Below are 25,366 nucleotides of genomic sequence, written 5' to 3' on the forward strand. Positions count from 1 at the left end.
AGAGTGGCCCAGGCCCACAGCCCGGGTCTGTATGGATGTGGTACTAGCTTCCCCAAAGTTCTGAGACCGTCTTTTCTGTTTGCTGCTCGGTGAGTTCAAAGCCAGCGCCTCACTAATGACGGCCCCTCTCTGCGTCTGTGCATCTTCCAAGTCCTTTGTTCTCGTGTGGCGTTTGATTGTTTCCCTGGAAGCCAGGTGCACTTGATTTTTAATTCACTCTTCTCTCACTGAGAGAAGTCCTGGTAGGTAGGTGAGTGGGTCGGGAGTTCTAAATTTATTATAGGAGGTTCCCCCCTTCTGTTTAATATTGAAAGTCCTGTCAGGAGTGGAACAGGTTGATACCCAACGTCTCTGAAGTCTGATCTCTTGCCCAGGACACCTCTTGTCTCACCTGCTCTCTTGTCCTCAGACAGCACCATCCAGCATGGGTAGGTTTCCCATGCTGAACTCACTGGGGTCCTCTGTGGGGAGGGTGGCTTGCCTGCTTACTCCTGGTCTGATCAGGGACCTGTCAATCCGCCCACTCTGTGTCCAGCCCTGGCATGTGTACTGTGAGGAGTACACCCCTTAGGTATGTGAGGTATGCTTCCTGGCTCTCCCTTTCTTCCTTTCTCCCTGCTTCTGCTTGAGCCCCTGGCTGCAGTTTGTTTGGGGCCACATTTCTGGATGTTTAGAGCATCAGAGGACCAGCTCTTCCAGAGCGACAGACAGATGCGGGAGAGGAATTGAGGCATTTGTTTGAGAGCTTCTGAGAGCTTTTTTTTAGTGCGAACAGTTCAAAGAGCTCCTCTTGTTAATCAGAGGAATATTCCAGCATCCCTGGGGTGGTCACACTGGCTTAATTGGAACCCAGGCTGCTTTGAAGTCCTTTTAATCCTTCCGGGCTGGGAGAAAGAATTGGGAGGCAGCAACTGTAAATTTGAAATTTCTTCATTTTATTTACATGTGTCTGGGGACCCATGGAACTCGTTTCCCAGAGGCATTGGTGTTTCCGGCTGTGGACAGCTGAGAGATTTGGACGATAGGTGGCTGGAGCGGGAGAGTTGCAGGGCAGTGGGTCACCTCAAAGTGGCAGCAGTGGGCCCTGGTGCCCATGCAGTCTGGCAGCCTCTGGTCATCCAGGTGCCCATGCAGTCTGGCAGCCTCTGGTCATCCTGGTGCCCATGCAGTCTGGCAGCCTCTGTGTGGTGCCCATGCAGTCTAGCAGCCTCTGTGTGGTGCCCATGCAGTCTGGCAGCCTCTGGTCATCCTGGTGCCCATGCAGTCTGGCAGCCTCTGGTCATCCTGGTGCCCATGCAGTCTAGCAGCCTCTGGTCATCCTGGTGCCCATGCAGTCTAGCAGCCTCTGTATGGTGCCCATGCAGTCTAGCAGCCTCTGGTCATCCTGGTGCCCATGCAGTCTGGCAGCTTCTGGTCATCCTGGTGCCCATGCAGTCTAGCAGCCTCTGTGTGGTGCCCATGCAGTCTAGCAGCCTCTGTGTGGTGCCCATGCAGTCTGGCAGCCTCTGTGTGGTGCCCATGCAGTCTGGCAGCCTCTGGTCATCCTGGTGCCCATGCAGTCTGGCAGCCTCTGGTCATCCAGGTGCCCATGCAGTCTGGCAGCCTCTGGTCATCCAGGTGCCCATGCAGTCTGGCAGCCTCTGGTCATCCAGGTGCCCATGCAGTCTGGCAGCCTCTGGTCATCCAGGTGCCCATGCAGTCTGGCAGCCTCTGGTCATCCTGGTGCCCATGCAGTCTGGCAGCCTCTGGTTATCCTGGTGCCCATGCAGTCTGGCAGACTCTGGTCATCCAGGTGCCCATGCAGTCTGGCAGCCTCTGGTCATCCAGGTGCCCATGCAGTCTGGCAGCCTCTGGTCATCCTGGTGCCCATGCAGTCTGGCAGCCTCTGGCTGTCTTGGTTCCTTAGGAAGCATGCTGCCGTGCTCTGGCCTCCAGCCACCATGTCCACCGGTCATTGATCTTGCTCCATGGGGACGGGACATTAGGCACTCAGCAGAGCCGTTCTTCCACACCTCTGTAGTTCCTCAGGTGGATCCGGTCATTGTACCAGCTTGACACGGCAAGACAGGACACGCACTCTTGTTGGCTTTCCCTGAGCTGCTGAGGGTTAGTTGTCATTCAAAAAATTTTTTTGGGGTAGGGTCTTGGGGTCTAGACTGGCCTTGAACTCAACATATAGTTACAAATGACCTTAGACTTAGCTGTGTGCCACCAGGCGTGGTTTATGCAGGGGATGACACCAAGGACTTTGTGCATGCTAGGCAAGCGCTTGAACAGCTGAGCCATGTCCTCAGCTTGTGTTGGGTTTAGAATCAGGGTCTCACCGTCCTGACTGACCTGGAACTCAGGACTCTCCTGAAGCAAGCTTCCGAGTGCTGGAGTAGGAGTTTGTATTTGAAATTTCAGTTTTACTTGTCCTCGCATGCTTTGGGGGATGCTCTGTCTCTGTCTGTTGTATTCACGCTGGGATTACAGATGGGTGCTACTGTGTCTGGTTATTACGTGGTGCTTGGGAGTCAAGCTCAAGTCGTCAGGCCCTAGTGGCAATCACTTTACCCACTAGCCACTGTCCTAGCTTCAGAGCCGCCCTTCAGGAGGCTCTTCCCGACCAGCTTGTCACTTTGGTCACCCTGCCCCCTTTCTTTGCTGGTCTGTCACTGTGCTCCTAATGGAAACATTACATGTTGGTTTCATCCCGGTGATCGTCAGGCCCATCAGGTAATGAGTGTCTGTGACTCTGGACACCACCTGTTCTGTTACGCACTATCTGCCTGTCTTAGGATGGGACCGCACACGGAACACTCGTAGATTTGTTGGAGACAGGGCCTTACTTGGTGTGGGTCAGGCTGGCATAGACCTCGGTGGCAATCCTCTTGCCTGAGCCTCCCGACTGCTGGCTGTGCTGCCATCCCAAGCTGGAAGGGTGCCCCAGACACACAGTCTGTAAGTCCTCACAGGTGCTGCACTGAACCAGACGCTCCCTCCTCTGTGTGCTCAGGGTTGACTGGTTTGGTAGTAGCATTTCTTCCTCCCTGTTACCTACCCACAGGCTTCCTCTTGGTGATGTTCCACCTGGTTCTGTCACTGGGAGCTGGCAGGCCTGTGTCCTACAGGGCCAGCATCATGGCTGGAAGTGGTGTGGGGTGATTTACAGTGCCGTGCACTGTCCTGGGGGGCCCTACAGCAGCAGGGGTCACAAAGGCCTAGTGATGGCCCAGTGCCCTGATGTTGGGGCCATCGGTCAGGTCAGGTAGTGTCACCCCTGTTTCCCAGATCGGGAAGCAAGGCTTAGCTGGACCTGAGCTCCATCCTGGCTAGCTCCAAGGCCCAGCCTCACCATGTCCATCCTCTCGCCTCTTTGCCTACTTTCCTCATCAGCACTTTGGGGAAGTCATAAAGAGGGTTGGAGCCACACCTGTCTGCTCTGGAACATGGCCAAGCGGACAGAAGTGTCGATTCAGAGTTTCAAAATTGCATTTATGTGTCTGTTTAAGCACACGTGGGACAGGACACACGTGGAGGCGTGAGGACAACATGGGGCTTGGCTCTCTTCACCACTTGGGTCCCAGGGGTCACTCAGGTCCTTAGGCACTCACCTCTACCCCCTGAGCCATCTCACTGACCTGGAAGTGTGCTGCTGTCAGTTTCTGTGTGGTCCAACTGAGCATGTCCTAAAGGACTGTCTGACCTGCAGTCCTTAGTGGCGTCACAGTGACGCCTTCCACTAAGCACTCTGTTCTTATTGATTCAGAGAGGGCCACTGTGTCTGCAGAGGTCAGCTGGTTGGGTATGGGGCCTGAGGCCTGTGTGAGGGCAGCTCAGGCTGTCTGTCTCTGCCTGGCATCCCAGTGTAAGCTGTGAGTTCCACGCCCCAGCCTCCTGATGACCTTGGGGTCTCCTGTTTGGAAGTCAGAATGAGACCTATGCACATGTTTCTGTTCTCTGTATTTCTTGTTGTCTCGACTTGCTCCATGCTTGGGCTTGGATTTGTGTGGACAGCAGGGCACAGCTCTGGAAGGACCATGACCCTAAAGGACCTCTGGGTTGTCTAGTGCTGCCTAGGCTAGCCCAAGTTAGCTTTGGCAAATTCTGGCAGATACTGTAGCCCTGAGTCACTTCCATTTGCGATTGTTCTGTTTCTTTCTTTTATTTGCACATGTATATGCATGTGTGTGAGTGCGTGCGTGCATGCGTGCGTGCGCTTGTGAGGTTAACAGTGTCTTCCTCAATCATTCTCCACCTGTTTTTTGAGAGCCTGGTGCTCACTGATTTTGCTAGATCAGCTGGCCACTGAGTTCTAGGGACCCTCCTGTCTCTGTTTCCAGAGTTCTGGGGTTATAGGCAGGAACTGCCTTTTTACATGGGGACTGAGGATCAGTCAGGTTAGTGAGATGGCCACAGTGGGTAAAGGTGCTTGACACCAAGCCTGATGAGGTCACCTGAGTTGGATCTGGGACCCACATGATGGAAGGAGAGCACTGACTTTCAAAAATTCACAAGGAGCCTTTGACCTACACACACACACACACACACACACACACACACACACACATCAGCTACTCTCATAAATAAGGGCAAACAAACAAATCAGGTGTTGGTGCTTTCAGATTGGCATTTTATCAACCAAGTCGTCTCCACAGGCCCTACCCTTGGTCCCCCCAATTGTTTGTTTATTTATCTACCTATTTCTTTATCTATTATTAAAAAGAATCAGGCTTTCATCTCTGTTGCCATCTCCAGTCACCAAAAGAACAGTGCCTTTGAAGGCATGGGTCCTTCTCCATTTGACCCTGCTCTGCCCCTGAGCATGCCCCAGGGAGCTCCCGTGGTGTGACTGGTGAATTGTTCTGAGCTCTGAGGCAGCAGTGGGCTTGCTCATGCACCCCTGCTCCCAGGAGGTGCCTGAGGGTGTCAGGTGCATGTGCTTTGTGACTGAAGAGAGACTCCGGAAGCGCTCACCAAGCCAGAGTGTGGACAAGACGGCATTCCTATGCAGAGTGAAGGCTGAGGAGGGCGCACAGGGAAATTGTGGAAAAGTTGTTAATGAATGGGAAAACTTTAAACAGTGGAGATCAAAAGTCATAAAGTCAGGTGGCAGGGCCCGCCTCTGAGGCACAAAGCTTGAAGTCGAGAGTGTGTTTTCTGGGTGTGGTTTGTGCGGAATACCAGATAAAACTCCGTGAAGATTTGAGGGTGTGTGTGTGTGTGTGTGTGTGTGTGTGTGTGTGAGACACACTTCTGCATGTTTGCCCAGGTGAGGCGGCATGGAGGCCACAGGTTGATGTCAGGTGTCTTCCTCAATTGTTGTCCACCTTACTGTTTTTGAGACAGGATCTGTCACTGAATGGAGCTTGCTGTTTTTGTCTACACTGACTGGCCAGCGAGCACCAGGGACCTCTGTCTCTGCCTCCTCTATGCTGGAGGTACAGGTCTGTGTGACCGTGCCCAGCTGGTGCATGCTGGGCATCTGAACTCAGATCCTCATGCCTGTGCAGTAAGAGCCTTACCCAGTGACCCATCTCCTCAGCCCACATTTTTTTTTCCTTTTTCTTTTGAGGTTAAAATGTCTTGGGTACAAGCTGGGTATGGTGGCACACACCTTTAATCTTAGCACTTGGGAGGCCCCAGGCAGTTGATTTCTGTGAGTTCAAGGCCAGCCTGGTCTACATGGTGAGTTCCAGGACAGCCAGGGCTAAATTGTGAGATTCTGTCTCACTCCACCTCCCCCCAGATTTAAAGCAAAAACAAAAACTTAGGTACATAGATTTCTGATTTCTCTCTTAACCAACTTTAGGGATCAAATCCTCGTGTATTTAGATAGAAAGCCCCACTCTCACGACAGTGCACACACACACACACACACACACACACACACACACACACACACCAGATTTCACCAATATTCCTGTAATGGCCTCTTTTATGACGCAGGTCATTTGTGTTATATGTAGCTGAACCTGATTTAGGAATGATCTGATTGCTCAGTTATAAAAGGTTATAGTAGAATTTCTATGTGTTAATTGGTCATGGAGATAACACATTTCCTTTTTTTTTTTTGAAGAGATTTTAGATAGCACCTGCTTCATGAGGTTTCCAGCTAAACTTTGAAATTATTAGTCATTGACTACCTAGTATTTGTTATATTTCCATGGTGCAAAAGATTTAAGAAGGGACCTGGCTCAGCCTGTGATGGTGCCAGCTACCAAGCCTGGTGACCCAAGTTTAATCTCTGGGACCCACATGGTGGAAGCGCAGAACCGACGCCTGCACGTTGTCTTCTGACCTGCACATGGGTGCTGGGCCATGCCACCCCTAATACTAAATGCAATTTAAAAATACGTCAGAAGCTTAGAAATGTTGGCGGTAAGGCTCCTGCTGATTTTCTCACTTCCTCCTTTCTTTTTCCCTATACCTTTGGTACATATGCAAGCCAACATAGCCAGGCTTACTTTTCGGTTTATTCAAATGACTGTTTGTACACTTTCTACTTTTCTTCCCCCCCCATTCCCCACCCCCGGGGGTGGGTGGGTGGGGCGTGTGGATCTTGAGACAGGGTTTCTCTGTGTAGTTTTGGTATCTGTCCTGGATCTCACTCTGTAGACCAGGCTGGCTTCGAACTCACAGAGATCCTCCTGGCTCTGTCTCCCGAGTGCTGGGATTAAAGGCGTGTGCCACTGCTGCCCTGGCAACACTGAACTTTTAATCCAGTGTCTTAACTTAAGATTCAGGCAGAACTTGGCAGGATGTGGAAAGGTCTCATGGGGTTTTGTCCATTCTCTGTTAGGAGTCTCTGCAATGAAGAGCCAGGACAGAATCCATGGTCAGTTCCTCTTGTGACTCTGCCACCTGATGAAGGAGAAAGATGGCTGGAGGCCAGGGTGGAGTTAGCTCATGGTGTGTGAGCCTATGCTTTGGGGAGGATAATGGTGCAAACAGAACCCATGAAGAGCAGGGCTTGATGATTAGACTTCAGGTTGTAGATATGTAGGCTGGTGCAAGCCCAGCTAAAGACAGGTGACAGTGAGCAGACCCCTAAAGTGACAGGAGAGCTGTGTGTGCACACTACAGGAGAAGCACCTGGGGGGACTTGTGGGGCCTGAGGAGGGAGTGTGGTAATGACTGTGAATTGGAACAGCCTCTGCCTTCCTGTTCCTCTCCTGGCCAGGCCATCTGTGTGACCTCATTTCCAAAAAGGAGGAGGGATGTCATGTGACAGGCCTGTTGGTCCTTCGCTGCTGTGGCAAACCTCTGTGCCTGAGACAGCAGCCTTGCCTTCCTCAGGGAGAGGGGCTGTCCTCTACACACTTGGAACTGGCCGCTCCGGAAGGTGGATGAGTGAAATTGCCCGTTTCGTGGGCAGGCTGTCACAGGGCGGTTCCCACCTCTAATGATGAGATAGACTTGTGCCTCTCCAGCATCTACTGGAGCCTTAGTGGCTGTGGCCACTGTCGTGGATCTGCAGTGCATGGCACGGTGCTCATCTGCCATGCAGTGCTGACTCTGTGATGTTTGGTTGTCCTCTGACCCTCGCTAGCAGGGTCTCATCAGTCCCAGGCGAAGTCCGATTCTGTGTCTCCATAGCAGTGAGGGCTGTCATCCTTTCAGCTTTGAGCACGAGTTTTTGCTGTCTAATGTGTTCTGTTCTGGACTGGCATACTTTTTTGCAAGAACAATAAACGCATCTCGGTGCGGGTAGTGGAGGGCTCTGTTCCCTCCTTCCCTTTCCTTTGCAGTTGGGCCCTGGCTGAAGACCAGTCCCTGCAGTTTTGGACCGTGGTCTCAGCCCTGTGGCTTCCTGTTCTCTGGGAAGAATGGCACCTTGGAAGAGAGCTCATGGCCTGGTGTTTGCTAATTGGGTCTGTGGCTGCTGCCACCTCGTTCATTTTCGACACTGGTGTCCTCGGGATTGGGTGTCTTTCAGACGCTGTGAAACCAGCACTTAGGGCTTCAGTGAGAGCCATGGCACCTGCTATTAGAACTCAAAATAGCTGCGGCTGGGGCTGGAACTGTCTTCGCCTCCGAAATAAACTAGTGGGCTCAGGCCCCAGCATTCTGTGCCTGCAGCTGAGTCTGTCTCACAATCAGCTGCTCACGGCACAAAGAGGCCTCTCCCCGAGATCCCCCGCCAGACCGTGAAAGGCCTCGCAGCTGAAGCCACGCTTGTTGGGCAGCAGATGCCACAGCTTGGGCTGCACTTGGAACTGTCACTTCCCTGTCATCCCATGTGTTGGAGGCCCCAGAGGCCCCGAGTGCCTTCCACTTTGTAGTTGTGAAGTGCGAGTGTCACGCTCGCTGGACCGGACTGGCAGTGGTATTTTTAGGCCGCAGTGGCACTCGGTGGGACGCCTTGTAGTTGAAAGCACTTTGCTAATCCCTAGAGTGCCTGGAAGCATCTCTGAGTCTTTAACCAAACCGGTCAGGAGGCCTCTGCAGCACAGAATCTCAGCCGGCACCTGGAAGTCCATGGGCTCTGGTCAGGACGAGGTGAAGGCTCTACTATGGATGAATCCCCTCTGACTCTACAGGCCTTGAAGGCCCTCCTCCATGCTGGAGGCCGATTGCCACTCTCACTTCCAGTGGGGTCATGCAGTGCTGGGGTGGTTCCTGCATCCCAGGGCTTCTTACGAATTGTGGTCCCAACGTCCCCCCACCAACCTCCCCATGCCCTTCATCCTGGTTCCAGGGCTGATGGCAGACTGACAGCACATGGCAAGTGTCCTGTCCCCTAAGCTGCATACTTCTGGTGACTTTCTCCATTGTGGCCTTTCCTTTCTTTCTTTCTTTTTTTTTTTTTCCTATTTTCTTAAGTTTTTTTGTTTTTCGGCTTTGATTTATACTTACATATACATGCACTACAAGTTCTCTGTGAAATTCACACAGTGCATAGAAGAGATCTTGATTGCCCCCCACCAGTGCGGGCAAACACAATTTCACTGAACCACGCTTCCCACCAGGTGTGTCCTGTGACTGTAAGAATATACATGTTACTCACCCTCTCTGTGTGTAGTTCCAGTGTAGAATCAGTTTGTGCCTGGCTCTTTCACAGGCATCTTTTTTCCTGGCACCCTTGTTTGGCCCCGCTGCCAAGAGAAACTTTATAGCCTGCCTGGGTTGCCAGCAGACCCGCAGGTGGGGCTTTTCGGGCTGGAACTGACTGACCTCTCATGGGTCTGCAGTGGATGGTCCAGTGCTGATGAGGGCTCACCTCCCACCTTTCAGATGGTTGCTTTCTTGTGACCTTGTATTGCAGAAAGGGGGATGAAGAGAGGTTCTCAATGTATTTTCCTGGTTGGAACCCTGGGTCATATGCCTGCTAGGTACTCTACCACTGGGCTGCATCTCCAGCCTCTTATAAGATCAGAGTTCAGCTCATTGTACCAATGTACATGGGGCAGCTCATCTACACCCAGGACTGACCAGGGTTGCTCATGAGAATTGTAGTGCACACAAGTGCACACACATTTAGAGGTCAGAGGTCAACTTTGGGTGTTATTCCTTGGTGCCATCCACCTTGTCTTTTAGATAGATTCTCTGATTGGCCTGGGACTCACCAAGTAGGTTAGGCTGGCCAGTGAGCCCTAAGCATACACCTGTGTCAACCTCAGCACTGAGCAGGTGTTAGCACATCTGGCTTTGTATATTCTTAATATTTTTAATTCCATTTTGTTTAATTAATTAATTGTGTATGTGAGGCTCAGAGGACAACTTGAGGGAATTGGTTCCTTTCCCCATGTGGAGTCCAGGGATTGAACTCAGGTCTTCAGGGTTGGTGGCAAGTACCTTTTACCCACCAAGTCATCTTGCTGTCCCAACACACCAGCTTTTAAATTTTCCCTAAATATGGCTTCTGGGAACTGAGTCCGGCTCTTCATGCTTGTGTGGAAGTATGTTACCAAACTGAGCCATCTCTGTAGTCTAAGGTGTATTTTGAAGGGGTCTGCCTGGGTGGGTAAGCTGTGTTTGGACCTGGATGACAGCTGTGCCCGCTGGCTGTTCTGTCTGCACCGGGCTGCAGGACGGACTCAGGCAGACCCCCGAACTGCCAGTGGGTGGTGTGGTTTTTGGTGTTCGGTCCCTTTCCAGGCAGAGCAGGAACTGAGCGTGCCTTCTTTATCCCGCAGGACTCCGGAGGACCTTTCCAGGTTCGTGGTTGAGCTGCAGCAGCGAGAACTCGCCCTGAAGGAGAAGAATAACACCATCACCTGCAGGTAGCCTGTCCGGGTGCATCTGCTGTGCGGAGTTCTCGGCAGCTGAGGCCTGTGTACCTTCCTTCTGGTATACTTGAAGTGGCTGTCTGTTTTCCGTTACTGTTACATAGGACCTGCGGCTGGGTACTTTTCAAGAAGAACAAATTTTTTAGGGCATAATGGTAGCATTCTTAGGGTGTAGCTGTGCTTAGGACAGCAGATGATAGGTTTGTGTGCATGCATGTTTGGGCTAGCTTGCATATTAGAGGTAGCTAGAGGGGAAGGGTTGGGATTTTGCCTTAATAGCTCTTTTGAGCACCAGCCAAGGGTTTCTGAGAGCTGTCATTGCCCTCAGCAGCCTGAAGGCCTCTCATTCCACCCCCTTCCGTGTATGAGTGCTTTAGGTGAACACGTTTAAACTGCACACACACAGTCAGCATTGGAGATGGCTGTGCCTCGCGTGGTCTGAGTCACGGGAGTCAGTGCTGCCTGCATGCCACATAGCAGTGAGTCTCAGCTTGAGCCACTCCTGCCTAGATCAGGAGCCTTACAGCTTCCCAGCAGTGTGTGGACTCTGAAAGGCCCTTGGGTGCATGCATGTGTGATGTGTGCAGACCTGTGCGACCACAGACACGGACATTCCATCTGACCTGTGCCCTTACCCTGAGGAGAGCAGTCAGCACGTGTGTTCCACAGTCCAGCAGGACATCCAGGGGCAGCTCTGAGGCTGCGCGGCCTGCCATGCTGCCTGTCCTCCCACACCACACACCTCTTGCTCTGTCTGTCCAACACCACTTTCCCATGCCCGACACCAACTGTGCCCTACGCTTCTGCTCTGACACTAAAGGTCTGCTCAGATGTCAGTCACAAGTGTCGTATCCTCAGGTCACCCACACTCCATCCCACCACCCTTCTCAGGTTGGGGATTCTCAGAAGTCAGGAGAGTGTCTTCCTTGAGACTCCTGGTTTCTTCTAATGGATTCAGCCCAGGAGCACCCAGGTGGAGGGTGCTCAGAGCAGGGTGTGTGTCGGGACATTGCCTTTTACAGGTACACCACCCTCTCACCATCCTGATGCAGCCACCCACCCCAAAGTGTCCAAATCCTATTGGGAAGAGTTTCAGAGCCAAGCCTTCATGTTAGTGGCTGGGGCTAGGAGCTTCTCCCTCTCTTTTCTAGTCCCTTTGTGACCAGCTTCAACCTGAGCATGGTGGGCTTGGACTACCTGTCTCATTAGCAAAGGGACTTGTTGAGAATACCAGCAGACAGGCCTCTCACCCAGTGGAGCCCAATAGTTTTAGGGTTCTGCCAGAAGCCAGACACCTAAGCCAAATGTGTTTGGTCTTCTTTCACGTTAGCCTGGGCTCTTGTCCATTTGCCCCATGGCTAGCCACTCAGCCAATCTTGTGACTTAGAGTGCCATCCCAGGTTTACACCTACACCAAGTAGTCTTCTTTGAGTCTTTTCTGGAATAGGGAAGACTTTCCTGTGGCTGATCCCCTTCAGTGCCCAAAACTGAGTTGTGTGCCTGTCTAGATTCTGTACTGCCAGAAGATGGGGTTGCCATGGTGAGCCCAAGGTCATCCCACGTGTGCTTGAGCTACCTGAGGCAAGTGGGGTGGGCTTCTGCAGAGCCAGAGGGAGGGGCTGTGTGCAGTGATGAGGACAAGAGCCTCTAGTGCCCTTGCATGGACAGGGTTGGGGGGAGCATGGAGCCAGCCTGATTGTTGTTGATGATCCAGCCATAGCCTTGTCCTCTTGCGGAGACAGTGTTTTAATCATTTACTAGCCAGAAGGAAGGGTTTCTCATTTTGAGTGCTGATGTCACTCTGAAAATTGGCTTCTAGAAGCATCTGGTTATGTTGACCATAATCACATCCATTTACTTGGGAAAGCTCACATGATAAAGATTGCCTTTTGCTTTCAAAGCCACTGTCAGATGAAACGGGCGTGAACAGTGATTTGGAATGAAAGCTTGAACGTTTGCCTGGTGATCCTCTTCATTTTCCTCTGACTATAAAACAGAATGAACTATTAAAGGGAAGGAAACCTGTCTACGATTCCCTCCCACCCAGGAGTTAGCTGCTGTGACCAGGCAAAGTAAGACTCACATCTGCCCGAGAGCCATGGGGAAGGGGGGGGCCACTGGCACACTTCCCAACATACCTAGCTTGTGTTTTCCAATGTAGGTTGAGTCAGCCTATGCCAGGGGCAGGCAGGGCTGGGGGGTCCCCTGAGCCAGTACAGCTTGTAACATCAGGGCATCCTGTGGGTGTGCCTGGCATTTCACTCTCTTCTGTAGGATGTCATGGTCCCTAGTTAACAGATCTCAGGAAGAGGCACGGTCCACACTACTGCCTCTGCCTCCCTGGAAACATTTTTCCAAGATGAGTTGTTTTTGGGTTTCTATGTGCTGGCCTTCTGTTCCTGGGTTCTTGTGGGACCTGTGACTCCTTGTTGTCTGTGGCTTCTGTAGCCTGGAAGCAGGCTTCTCACAGAGCTGGCTAAGCAGTTGCCTGGCTTGTGAGCCTTGCAGAGCTGATCTGCTGAGCTGAGAAGTGGAGAGGCAACAGCTGTGGGGTTCTGGGGCTAGGTTTCCAGGGCTCTTCTAGGTTCCTCACTGTCGGGTTGGGGCCAGGGGCTATTTTTAGTAAGGTGGGATGCAGTGGTCACTGTGTAGTCCAGGTCAGCCCTGCTCCATGCCTGGAAACTGGGATGGTCTAGAATAATATAGCTGCCACTTTGGTGGGGGTGGGTGGTTGTTGGTTTTTTTCTTCTTGCTCTTTTGAGGGCCTGCCACCCAGGTCCTAAATAAATCATATATGGAGGCTTATTCTTATTTATAAATGCCCGTCCTTAGCTTGGCTTGTTGTTAGCCAGCTTTCCTTAATCCATCTACCTTTGGCCTCTGGGCTTTTCTGTTCTCTTACTTCTGTAAATCTTGCTCTCACTCTTTCTGGCTAGTTGTGTCGCTGGGTGGCTGACCCCTGATGTCCTCTTCTTTCTCTGGCTACTTCTTTTATCTCAGATTTCTCCTTCTATGTATTCTCTCTGCCTGCCAGCCCCACATATCTTTGCTTGTGCCTTGCCATTGGCTATTTAGTTCTTTATTGGACCACCAGGTGTTTTAAACAAATGCAACAGAAACAAAAGTAACACACCTTAAAATAATATTTTTTAACCTGTGATTACCAACCCCAGGACCTCTGGTGCATCGTGGTTCAGGCCACTCAGGAGATAAGCTGAGACTCTGTGTTCCAGCCTACTGTGTGCTGGGTCCTGGGTCCTGGGTCCTGCCTTTCCCTTTAATGCAGGTTCCAGATGGAATCAGACCTCAGGATGGGGAGGAGGTAGGTGGCCTGGCCTTGGCGGTTGGGCCGATGACCCTAGTTTGAGTGTTTCAGCCTTTGGGTTCTGGGCTTACAGGGCATGTCTCCACTGTTTTGTTCACGGGACCAGGAGACTGCAAGGCCAATTGTTTTCTTTGGCCTTTTGAAGATGGTCAGGCAGATTCAGTTGAAATGAACTGAGAGTACAGGGTTCAGCCCGCACTGCGTGGGCGTCACAGGGTGGGCCTGACTTTCCACAGCAACAGGCAGGACACTGGAGGTCTTTAATTTTGGGTACCGTATAGTGCTGAGGAGCACACCATCAGCACCAGCTTAGGTCACCTCCTGCAGGGCTGTGGTTCTGGTCTGTGCAGGCTGTGCAGGACCGTGTGGCCTGCACTCCCATCATGCTGCATTCTTGTCCACTGTTCCAGCCCAGCTACTGACTATGTCTGGATCTTGCAAACAGGGGTTTTCCTCTTTTGTGGCCTTTAAACATGTTCTTTATCACACCGTTGCCCTGAGCTTCATAAGCTACTGTTGGCTCCATTTTCTTTCTTCCTCCTGTCCCTCCTCCTCTTCCTCTCCCTTAATTCCTTATCCCTCTAGTCCTTCCTTCTTTTCCCCCCTCCCTCTTCCTCTCACCTTCTCTGGTCCTCCTTTTTTTCATCTGTGTTCTTCTTTCTTCTTTTCCTTTTCATCCCCCATCTTTTCTTCCTCACCCCTCTGGTCCCCACACCTCACCCGTTTTGCTGTTGGAAAAGTACAGGATGCTCACCGGCTGTTGGACAACACACACACACACACCCACACACCCACACACCCCCACCCACCCACCCACCCACCCATCTTTCTGCTGTGAAAAGCATGGCACCACCTCCAGTCTTGAGGACATCCACTCAGGCGTACAGCACCTTCCCAACCCCATGTGTGAGTCATCTGCATCTTCCAGCACCAGCTGTGCCATAAAGTCAGGTGGGCGCCCATGCTGGAAGCCAGAGAGTGAGTGAGTGGAGGTCTGTCTCCTTGGAGCAGGGGGTGTTGCTGGAGTTGGCCTTTTGCATGGTGGCTCTAGTTTCCTCAGCTGGCCCTAGCATGTCTGGGGCAGAGCCATGCCTCTGAGAAGGCTGCTGAGCAGGGCTCTGACCTGAGGTTCACTGAAGGAGGCTGAACTACAGAGTCATCTGCCCCTGGGAAGGTCAGATGAGGTCTCATCATAGAATTTTCAACTTGTCAGGAGCAGGGAATGTGCCTCTTACCATTGAGATGGGATGACTTTCATCCCCAGCTGGTTAGGTGTGGTTCTGAACTCATTATACTGAAATTGATTTTTTGTTTGTGTTTTTGGGAGACATTGTCTCCTTCTGTCTTCAAGGATGATCTGGACCTCCTTGGAATTTCCTGTGTAGCCAGTGCTGACCTTAGACTCTTAACTTGCTTCCTCAGCCTCCCCAGTGCTGGGGTAGTATGTGTGTGTTATCCCAACTGGCTGAATTTGTTTGTTCTCTCTTTTCTCTGGGTGTTTGGGTGAAAGCCCAGAGGTGGGGCTGGCACTTCCTCCTGTGAGGGCACTGGGGTTTTTGAGCTGCAGAAGATGGGAGTGAGGAGTAGTAGAAGAGAGTGGGGTTGGGGAGAATGTAACAGGACATGTATGGATTGAAGGGGGAGGGATGGACGATGTGTCCTATTCAGTAGGGAGGGAGGACCTGGAGTCTTTGGTCAAGTGAATGTTGTCTGTTGAAGTGGAGAGCATGTCTCTGCAGTGCTTTCTTGGGGACTGCGTCCCTGGTGTTGGGCAGCTCTCTGATTGATGAGGACTGGATGGGAATGGTCCATGTGCAGGATATGTGCACAGGGTTGGACAGATTCCTCTTCGGTGGGCAAAGGGGCAGCTTGCCCAGTGGGCACCAGTAGGGAATCCTCAAGGAAGGTGCTGATCTGCACATTCCCATCGAGGGCTGCTGTGAGCCATCGGGCTGTGCCTTCTTTCCTTCTCACCCATCCTGCGCAGCTCATAGGTACCATCCATCATGGATATGGATGGGGTTGTCAGGGCCTGACTGTGCATCCTTGGCACCTTTGAACGGCATCTGATTACAGTGTCAGGAGCCTGCTGTTCTGTAAAGCTGATAATGTGTCTTCTGGTTTTGTGGCTAAGGGGCAGGCAGGTTGCCTGGGGTTTGGATGTAGATCTTGAGTGTGTCCTCTGTCCACTTCCCTGGGCTGCCCAAAAGCCCACTCTACTCCGGCTTGGGGTTCTCTAGAGTCAGGAGATCAGGGGCCCAGGTCTCCGCTGCATCACCATCATTACTTCCCAGCTTCCTGTTGGTTGTGTTAAGGTGCTTGTGGTTGAGTGTCAGGCAAGAGGTTCCCTGACTACACATTAGGTTATCGTGAAGACAGAGACTTACAGGATGGCGCCCGTGCCATGGTGAAACTTGTGCAGGGATTTGAGGGAGTTTCTGTGGTTTTTGCTAGATAGGAAGAGGGATGGTAAAGATAGCAGAGCCTTTTTGTCATCTGTGATGAGAGCAACCAGGGCCCATGGGTGTTTCCTTGTTTGGAATATTTTTCCTCGCATGCCCTAGGCAGTGTCTGATTCGTCCTAGGTAGGTGTGGTCCCCATTCCTCAATTTGCAGAGGTGAATTTGAACCCCAGGGGGTCTGCAGGGAGGCAGTAGAAATAGAACTTGAACAAGCCTGTCCAGTCTCCCTAAGCATCCATGCTACCTACAGCTGAGGTTGGAGCCCAGATTGCCAAGGAGGTCCTGACTCAGCTGTTGTCTGGCCACTTGAAGTTGTCCAGCCTGGAACCTGTGAGATGCTCGTGTAAGGCAGGCCACTGGAGACAAGCTGTGGAATGATGTGGGCAGGATGCTCTCCTCTTCCACTCTGCCTTGTCCACTCCATCCACCCGGGCCAGGCTGAGCTCTCGGGACTGACGCATTCTTCTTCCGGCCAGCTTCCATGGGCTGCCCGCTCAGACCCAGGACTGCACCTTCTGTGGCCTCACCTATGCCTGTAGTCTGGAAGGTCTCCTGCTACTGGGCAGAGCATCCCATGCCTGCAGACATGGTCAGGATTCGGGGGCCAGGCATGTTGAGTCTGAGGTACCCGGGTTCCAGGTCTTTGCTGACACCTACTTGTCTAGCAGAGGGGCCTTAAAAAGCAGTGAATGGGGGCCGGGCGGTGGTGGCGCACGCCTTTAATCCCAGCAATTGGGAGGCAGAGCCAGGTGGATCTCTGTGAGTTTGAGGCCAGCCTGGTCTATAGAGTGAGTTCCAGGACAAGCACCAAAACTACACAGAGAAACCCTATCTAAAAAAAAAAAAAAAAAAAAAAAACCAAAAAAACAAAAAAAAATAACAAAAACAAACAAACAAAAAAAACCAGTGAATGGTGGGTATCACCCAATCTGTCACAAAGGCTGTGCCCCAACATTCTTCATTGCTTCTCAAGAGCGAGTTAAGCTCAGCATCTGAGTCATAATTCTTGCCTCTGTTTGTCTAGAGCAGTTAGGCCACCGTATCACAGCATCTTGTAGTATAATGAGGCCTTGTCACCTGTGTGAGCCGGTGTCCGCATGAGTTATAACGCTCTCAAGCTGTCTAGAGGCCAGCAAAGCCAGTGACAGGTGCTCAAGATTAATGATGCAGGGACGTGTTTTGTGCCTCCAAGGGGGTGTCATGCTGCATCCTGGAGCTGTGATGGGGGTGAGCAGTTATTGCTGGCTTCAAACTCAGGTTGCCTGTGTTTGGTTCTCAGCTCCACCACTGAGGAGCACTTTGTCCTTGAACAGTTTAATTAGGTTGTCCACAGCAATGGCACCTTTCGGGTGGGGTGTGTACAGGAGGGGGAAGGATTGACCATAAAGGATACAGGCTGGTGTCTGGAATGGTAAACAAAGGGCTGGGTAGGCACTGTAGTCATCTTTATTGTCATCTGTGTTTGTGGAACCACAGTGAACAGCTCTGAAGACATGAATGAACACTCCTAAGAGTTGGAGTGTTCCCAGTGGGCACCACAAGCAGGATGTTTTGGTGGATGACTGCCGGTGATGGTCAGAAGCCTGGGGATGAATACAGGACAATGGAGATGATGCTGGAATTTGTTACGGTTGATGGAGTGAGCGGGAGAAGAACAGCAACAGCCAGCCCTGGCCTGGCCTGTCTCCCGGAGCCATGTCCCCTGCCAGGTCTTATGCTCATCTCAGCCATTTACTGTTTTGGCATGAAGTAGCTCCTGAGCTTGTCAGGGACAGAGGCAGGCCTCAGATGTCCATTTGGCTCTTTCCTCCAGCATGAATGGACTTTGGCTGAGCAATTGAGTCAGCTTGCGTCTGTCTGGTAGGCTCTCTCCACATGTCCACCATGGCGGCCCCCACTGTGCGTTTCAGGTATGCAGTGGGACCTGCTCAGTGTGACCACATGCCTGTCCTCAGCGGTTCCAGGCCAAGTTCCCTCAGGGGCTGCTGGTCATGATTCATGTGCCTTTAGACACTTGGCTTGGGCCTAGGGAGCAACACCCTGAGAGATCCTGTACTTTCCTTCCTGGGACCTAGGGAGGACATGTTCCTTGTATCCTAGGCTTTCTTCACTAGTAGATTGGTTGTATCAATACTTGTTTCTGAGCCGACTGTTGTATGGGCTCCTTATGGAGCTGTGGGAGGCTTAGTTTGTTGGCCGAGCTCCCTGGCTTTCTGTTTAGTGCCGAGGCTACGAGTGTGGTTACAAACACTTCTGTTTCCAAAAAACTCAGCCAGGGTGGGCACTGCATGGCTGGCCAGACAGACTGTCCGCCACCTGCTTTCTGTGTTATGATACGTCTGTAATGGCCTCATCACCATCCTTCTAGACCCGGGCCTGTGCCCTGTCTCAGGACTTGTTGAAGGGTGTGCCTCTTTCCTCCATGCTGGGATTCCCGCCACTCTGTCACTGCCTTTTCTGAAGTGACAAACTGTGTCATTCTTTTCTATGCTTGCCTCTAGACATCTGCTTTCCACACAGCTGCCTGAGGGGCACTTTATGACTCAGGTCACGCCATATTGTCACCACACCTGAGCCTTCTTCCCCTGGTGCTGTGTCTCTAGGGTGGGTGCAGCTTCCTTGCCAGGCTGCTCTCAGCACCCCAGCATCCCTGCTTCTGCACTGACTTAGTCCAGGGTCTGTGCACTTCCTCTAGACTGCCTTTCCACTCTCCTCCCCAATGTACATTAGTGCTGCACTCTTGGCTTTGTATCTTATGTCCCCTGGTGGCTTGGCAGACCCATTAAAGCTAGGATTCTTGTTTAAATGAATATACATTCGCCTCTGCCTAACTCTGTCCATGTCCATCTGCTTGTTCCCCTCAGTGCAGGGTCCATGCCTGGCTTGGCTTACAGTGAGTTTGGCCACAGCACAAGCTCTCTGCGGTGTAGCTGGATGAGCCAGAGCCATTGACAGGCCCACAGGCCTGGGGCTTTGGTCACATCCTCTCCAAGCCATTAGGCCACCGACTGTACCTGGAACCCAGCAGGAACCCTTTCCCAACAGCCTGGGCTAATCCCCCTGTCTCCCTCCTTGACTGCTCTGGGTTCAGCATGACTGAGGTGTCGTGATAGTCGCTGCCATTGTCCCTGTTGTCCCATAGCTGTGTGAACTCTGACTGCATCTGCTTCTGCCCTGCTGACCTGTCTGGGTTTCTGTGTTGTTGGACATGCTGCACCCACCCCCACAACCTGGGATCTGTCCCCTTTCCTCACCACAGCAGCTTGGCCTCTCATCTGCTGTGGAACCATCATGGCCTCCCAAGTGCCCTTCCTGCTGTCTGGCTTCAGTTTTCATTCTCACCCTTGTCGGTTCACGCGCCCCTTTGGGTACAGCATTCTCCCAGGTACTACGTGGTTCAGTGACCCTTCCTTGAGGAGACACCAACAGACGTCTGCTCCCCCGAGGGATGCAGGCCAAAGTAACAACCCCACCTGCCTGGCATGGAGAACCAGTGAGTGTATTGGTCTCCTTACATAAGAGCACGGTTGAGGGGTTACTTACCGAAGCATAGGTGACCCCTAGACAGCCACGTCCCTGAAGAGTCTCATACTGTCCTGGATGATGCTGTCTCCATGGCTGCATAGATAGAGCCCCTGCTTAGTTACAATAGATACCTTCCTTCCACAAGCTCCCTGCTCTAGCACCTCCTGGGACCACAAGTAGCTGGGGCAGAATTCTAAGCAGGTAGGAGAAGGGGCAGGAGGGAGGGGCTGGGCTTTCAGGTGAGGATCTAGTGGCCCTTCCTGATTCCCAGTTTGTGAAAGAATGTCAGCAGGCCTGTTCTTGAGGGTTGTCGTGAGTAGTCACACAGTTGCTGTGGCGAGAATGGCTGGGTACGGGTTCCACAGCACACTGGCACTCTGGGTGTGCACTGTAGTCACTGTGCACCTAGCATCTAATCCACCCCCAAGAGGTGTTCACTGCGCAAATGCATGCCCCTCCCCTGACATAGCATCAGCTCGGTCTTCTTATAGGCTTACGTTGTTGAGTTGGCTGTGCCCTGTAAGGTCATCGTGTCTCCCTTCCCTGTGTCCTCCCTTCCCTGTCACTTGGGCTCCTATTCTGCCAGGTGTGGCAGCAGCTGAGCTGGGGAGTTGGTGCCTTACATTGCCTGTGGCTGGTCTGCCACTTGGCACCAGTATTGTATGTGGCATCTGTCAGCTCCAGCCTACCTGCTTCAGCTTGAGGCAGCTGAATGGCTTAGAACTATGAGCATGGTATCTGAGTGGAGGCCACACCCCCATTCTGTTTAGTGCTTCAGCAATAAGCTCTCTCCAGTTTCCATTACATGGTACCTGGGAGGCAGCTTCTGTGCCAGCTCTGAGGCTGTGCCAAGCAGGAGGGACCAGAATTCATCTCTGGTAGGAATTTGTGTGCACTGGGCCTCAGCACAAGCCTGCTGTCGGTGATGATGGCAATACAGGGTGCTGGGCAGCAATGATATCACCCTGGTCTGTCTGCAGAGAGAAGGGATGGGATGAGACAGATTGTGATGAGGCCACGGTATAAGCACGTGGGTACGAGAGAGAGAGAGAGAGAGAGAGAGAGAGAGAGAGAGAGAGAGAGAGAGAGAGAGAGAGAGAACACGTGTACATGGACTTGTGTGCAGGCACAGGTGATAGAGAAGTATGGAGCTCGTGTAAAGTGTGTGCATTCCACTGGCATATATGACTGTAAAGGTAGATGAGGGAACATTGCTTAGTGGGTGTAGGTTTTGTTTAGATCCTGTAGTACCAGAACTGCTTTTTTTTTTTTTTTTTTTTTTTTTTGGATGGGGGAGCAAAACAGAAATAAAAGTGACTTGGAGTGTACATTGAAATGTGGGAGCAGCTCCCTGGGGTGAACCCTGCTCTCATGCCTTCTGCATCACTAGTGGCATGGAGCTGGTGCGAATTGCCCATGGCTGTCCTGCAAGGGGCATGCTGCTCTTAGACTCCTATAGCCCCAGGACTGCCTGGCCAGGAGCCATGGTCAGTGGGAGGCCAGGCTGTGTGCAGGGGGTGGTGGTGATGAGGTGCTGTGTACAGTTTGCCTTTTCACCCTCCTCTCCTCATGACTGTGGGCTCCATGGCCCTGCTTCAGAAGCTGGGGGTGCCTCAATGGAGAGCCTGCCAGTCTCTCTATCCTGATCCTCTTCTTCAGCTTTTATGTCAGTTCCTAGTCGGCACTGAGCCTGCCTCCCAGGAGCCGCTGTGTAGTGACCCGGGCTTCACTCTGCAGGCTGCCCACCCCACATGGATCTGGGCTGGTTGCAACCTGGGTTGCAGAATGCACTAGGCATTGTGGTACTGGGCTAGTTTACCTGCCAAGTAGTGGTCCCCAGCCACCACGTTTTCCTCTGGCATACTTACCAGACGGGCTTTGGCCATGCGTAGCACTGTGCCTGGTCTTGTTAGTCCGTCTGGTAGGTTTGGGTGCCATAGAACAGACCTGGTGCACTGCTGTTATGGGTTAGGGACCCAGCGGGCTGATAGCTGACACCATACTGCTTATACAGTCCCCTCAGCACACTGTTCTGAAGAGAATGTGAAGGCAGGCAGGACATGGAGTCTGGAGTGTGTAGCTGGAGACTTCTGGCCCTCTGCTAGTCCGCCTGTCCTTTTTGTTTTCAGAAACCCTCTCTTCTTGCCTCCTGGTTTTTAGCAGGAACAGAGCCCCGTGGCACTGTCCCAGAGTTGTGTGTGTACTGGAGCTGGGCCCAGCTTAAGCTTTCAGCACTGGGCAGCCTCCGAATGCTCTGGCAACTGGCTGCAGTGCCCAGCTTTGGACATGAGATGGTGCCCGCAGCACTCAGAGCCCTGTCTGCTTTCTCCCTGAACCTTCCTTCCTTCGGTGGGCTCCCCAGTGGTGGCATCCGAACCGAGTCTATAAATTTTGTGACCAATTAGTGGGAGAGAGGGATGGGGAAGAGAGAGAATGGAAAGACTGTGATGAGTGGCATCTGTCACAGGTGTCTCCCTGGAGGGTTTATCTCTCTTCCTGCCCTGTGCTGTGTGATCTTTGCCATAGCAGTCTTTGTTGGGGTGGGCTGGTGTGTGTGTGTGTGTGTGTGTGTGTGTGTGTGTGTGTGTGTGTATGCACATAGTGATATAGGCTCCAACCCTAGCTCGCCTTGGCCCTGTTTAAGACACTCCTCTGTTTCAGGCTGCCTCTGTTCTACTGCTGTGCCTTGAGACCAGATCTGGGTTCTCCCATTCCCCCAAAAGCACACCCACCCTATCGAGCAAGGTTTGGGTCTTTTATTGAATATTTTGAGTTCCCTAGCTATGTCTGCCTGTTCTTGATCGTGGTCTAGAGAGACACAGCTGTGTTTGAGGATGGGCACTGTGTGTGGTGGGTAGATGGGAAGGCTCCTTCAGGGCCAGGTTGCTGTCCTTCTGTGCCTGCCCAGTGTCCTCCCTCTACCATCCTGGAGTGGGGGAGGGCCAGGACTCTGGACCTGTTTGCTTGTGTTGGCTCTTCAACTAGGGGAGCTGCCATTAACTTTTCTCACCCGGATGGTTGCTTTGTGTGTCTTGAATATCCATATTTAAAATGGTATTTACATATTCATAGATTTTTAAATAAGTTCTTATTGTTAAGGGATGTAGAAATGGATAAAATGTGAAACTCCCTCTTCTATTCAAGCACCAGAGAAAACTTCACCCCACCCACCCCAAATGCATTCACTTTTTGAGTGGTTAGCTCAGTTGCCATGGAGATTATTCTGGAAGCCAGCTGTCCTGTCCCATGGCCCTCTCTCAACTCTGCCCTGCCCAGCGCATGTCCAGCACACAGTGTGGTTCACCAATTCCCTTCCCACAGCTGCCCTAGGGTCTTGTCACACTCTGGGTCCCTCTGGCATGACCCTTAACTCTTGATGGGATCCTGGATATACCGTCCCCATTTCTCTCCATGTACGTGTGTGTGTGTGTGTGTGTGTGTGTGTGCGCGCGCGCGCACACACACATGAAGGCCATGGGTTTGCATTGGATATCTTCCTTTATTAACCTATTTTTTTTCTGAAACAGAGTCTCTTGCTGAACCTGGGTCTCAGGTTCTGGTTTAGCTAGACTGACTTGCCTAGTGTCCTGTCTCTGCCTTCCCAGTGTTGGCATTACAGACATTCACTATTATTCCTGACTTATAGGTGGGTGCTGGGGATCCATACTCAGGTGGTGCTTGTATTGCTAGGACTTTCTCACCAGAGCCCCCCATCCCCACATTTCCCTTCTTTTGGAAGAAAAGCCTAAGACAGATAAGGCTCATTACTTTGGAAGTGACAGAGTCAGAGATGCTTCTGACATTAAATGTCCCTCCCCTGACCTCAGATTCTCCTTGCTCTGCAGCTGGTGCCTAGGGCTTTGAGGGACCAGGCACCTTGCACTTCCCTTTTCTGTGAAGGAGAGAAGCAACCACCCCTTTCTCCCTACAGGCTCCCATGAGGGTCATTGTAGTTGGATTTTTCTTTGGGCTGCCAGCTCCCAAATAACCAACATGGAGACTTTTTATTAATAATGAAAGCCTTAACTTAAGCTTGTCCCATTAGCTCCTATAACTTAAATGAACAACATTTATATTAATCTACGTTTTGCCTCATGGCTTTTTAGCCTTTCTTTCATACTGTATGTCCGATTCCCTCTATGCCTCGTTGACGTCTCTTTTTTTTTTTTCTTCCCCAAGCCTCAATTTGTCCTCCTATTTACTCTACCTGCCTGGAAGTCCCAACTATACCCCCTCCCTTGGTATTGGCCATTTAGCTTTTTATTAGACCAATCAGGTGTCTTAGGCAGGCAAGGTGAAATAGCAACACATCTTTACCTAGCTAAACAAATGTAATACACCTTTATATAGTTAAACAAATATTCTGCAACAGGTCATAGGTCAAAGGTGACCTAGGGTTGCCAGTTTTACATCTTGGATCTGTCTGAGCCTTTTGCTTCTGGAATATCTGTCTGTGGGAAGCCCAGTGGAAACACTGATAGAGTGGAGGGGCCAAGGAAGGAGATTCAGTGGGCTATCCTTGGCTGGAGGTCAAGTCTGGGTAGGCACTTCAGGTCCAGAGACCAGGACTTTAGGAGCCTTAGAGATGTGACTGTGCTCTCCTGGTTAGTGGCTGATACATGGCAGGGAATTGGCAGGGTTCTAGAGTCTGAGCAGTGAACACACAATAGGAAGAGCCTTCATGGACTCTACTTGACATTGCCTTGACAGAGTCGGACCTAGTGGGCATAATCTCTGGTCTCTGCCCTCCTCCCCCTTTTCTAAGCACAACATCATGTTTTGTCATCTCAGTGAGGTCTTCCTGTAGACCATGGTGTCTGGGAAGCCCTCGGAGACAGCCGTAGATGTGACTGAGTCAGCACTGGAAAGCTGATGTGCAGAAAGCAGTGTGAAGGAAATAGCAACTGATTGCTGTAGTCTGCATTCCAAATAGCTTTAGGTGCCTCCACTGAGACAACAGCCATTGGGCACAGTTGAGCATGTGACATCCCTTTTCTTGCCAACTGCCCGCAGGCCTCACCTGCACTGCCCAGCACCTGTGTCATGACTGGAATGAAGGCACACTGCTGGCATCCTTGGGACCCCTCAGGAGTGGCATTACTTTGCCTGTCAGAGGGCAGCGAGGGATGCCTACTTTTGTCATTAAGTAGGGTAGAGGGAGGTAACATTGGCCAGGTTCCTGGTGCTTGAGATGCCACTAGGTCCTCTTGTGGACACTCTCTGTCTTGTCCTGGCTGACTGGCTTGATGTGGTGCTCTATGGCTTGGATGGTTCTTAGGGCCAGAGCTAAGGCAGTCAGCCATTTTGGCTGAGAGCAGAGGTGCCTCAGTGCTGGGTTCAGGACAGGCAGCTCTCTTGCTTAGCAGCCTTGGTTGCAGACCCATGAGTCTGGAAGAGGGCTGCCCTGTGGCTCAGGGCCTCAGACTCTAAGCACTGCAGCTTGCTTGGCTGTGAGTGCACCTGGTTCAAAGCTTGAATTAGCGTGCACCATGTTGAGGCTGTGTGCCTCTGAGGGGTCTCTAGGGCCAGTTGTGTAGCTAGGGAGAGTAGGAGCTGAAGCTCATCGAGGTCTTGTGGAGATTCATGACTCCTAGGTCCTTACCCAAGCCCTGCCTGCCATGGGGCACATTTCTTGTCTTCCAGCCAGTCCCTGTGGCTATCTGGGTCGAAACACAGGCCTGTCTGTCATCTCTGTCTGTCTCACAGTGTCTAATTGGGCAGCACTTCTTCAAGCCTGGTCAGTCAAGGATTGTTTCTCTGGGTTACGTATGAGATCTCTATTCCTGACCATTCTTAAATACCTAGGCCAACAGACACAGTTAAGATAAAGGGTGCTAATG

General features: G+C 51.8%; 1 protein-coding gene across 1 annotated transcript in view; it reads left to right on the forward strand.

Annotated features, from left to right (window-relative positions):
- Positions 1-25,366, forward strand: part of Mad1l1 (mitotic arrest deficient 1 like 1) — a 288,272-nt gene that overhangs the window by 36,209 nt on the left and 226,697 nt on the right. The window contains exon 10 of the mRNA XM_036172339.1: positions 10,122-10,208. Within this exon, the coding sequence (XP_036028232.1) occupies positions 10,122-10,208 (87 nt within the window). The remainder of the gene's footprint in view (positions 1-10,121; positions 10,209-25,366) is intronic.

Source organism: Onychomys torridus, chromosome 22 (genome assembly GCF_903995425.1).
Source record: "Onychomys torridus chromosome 22, mOncTor1.1, whole genome shotgun sequence".
Lineage (NCBI taxonomy): Eukaryota > Metazoa > Chordata > Mammalia > Rodentia > Cricetidae > Onychomys > Onychomys torridus.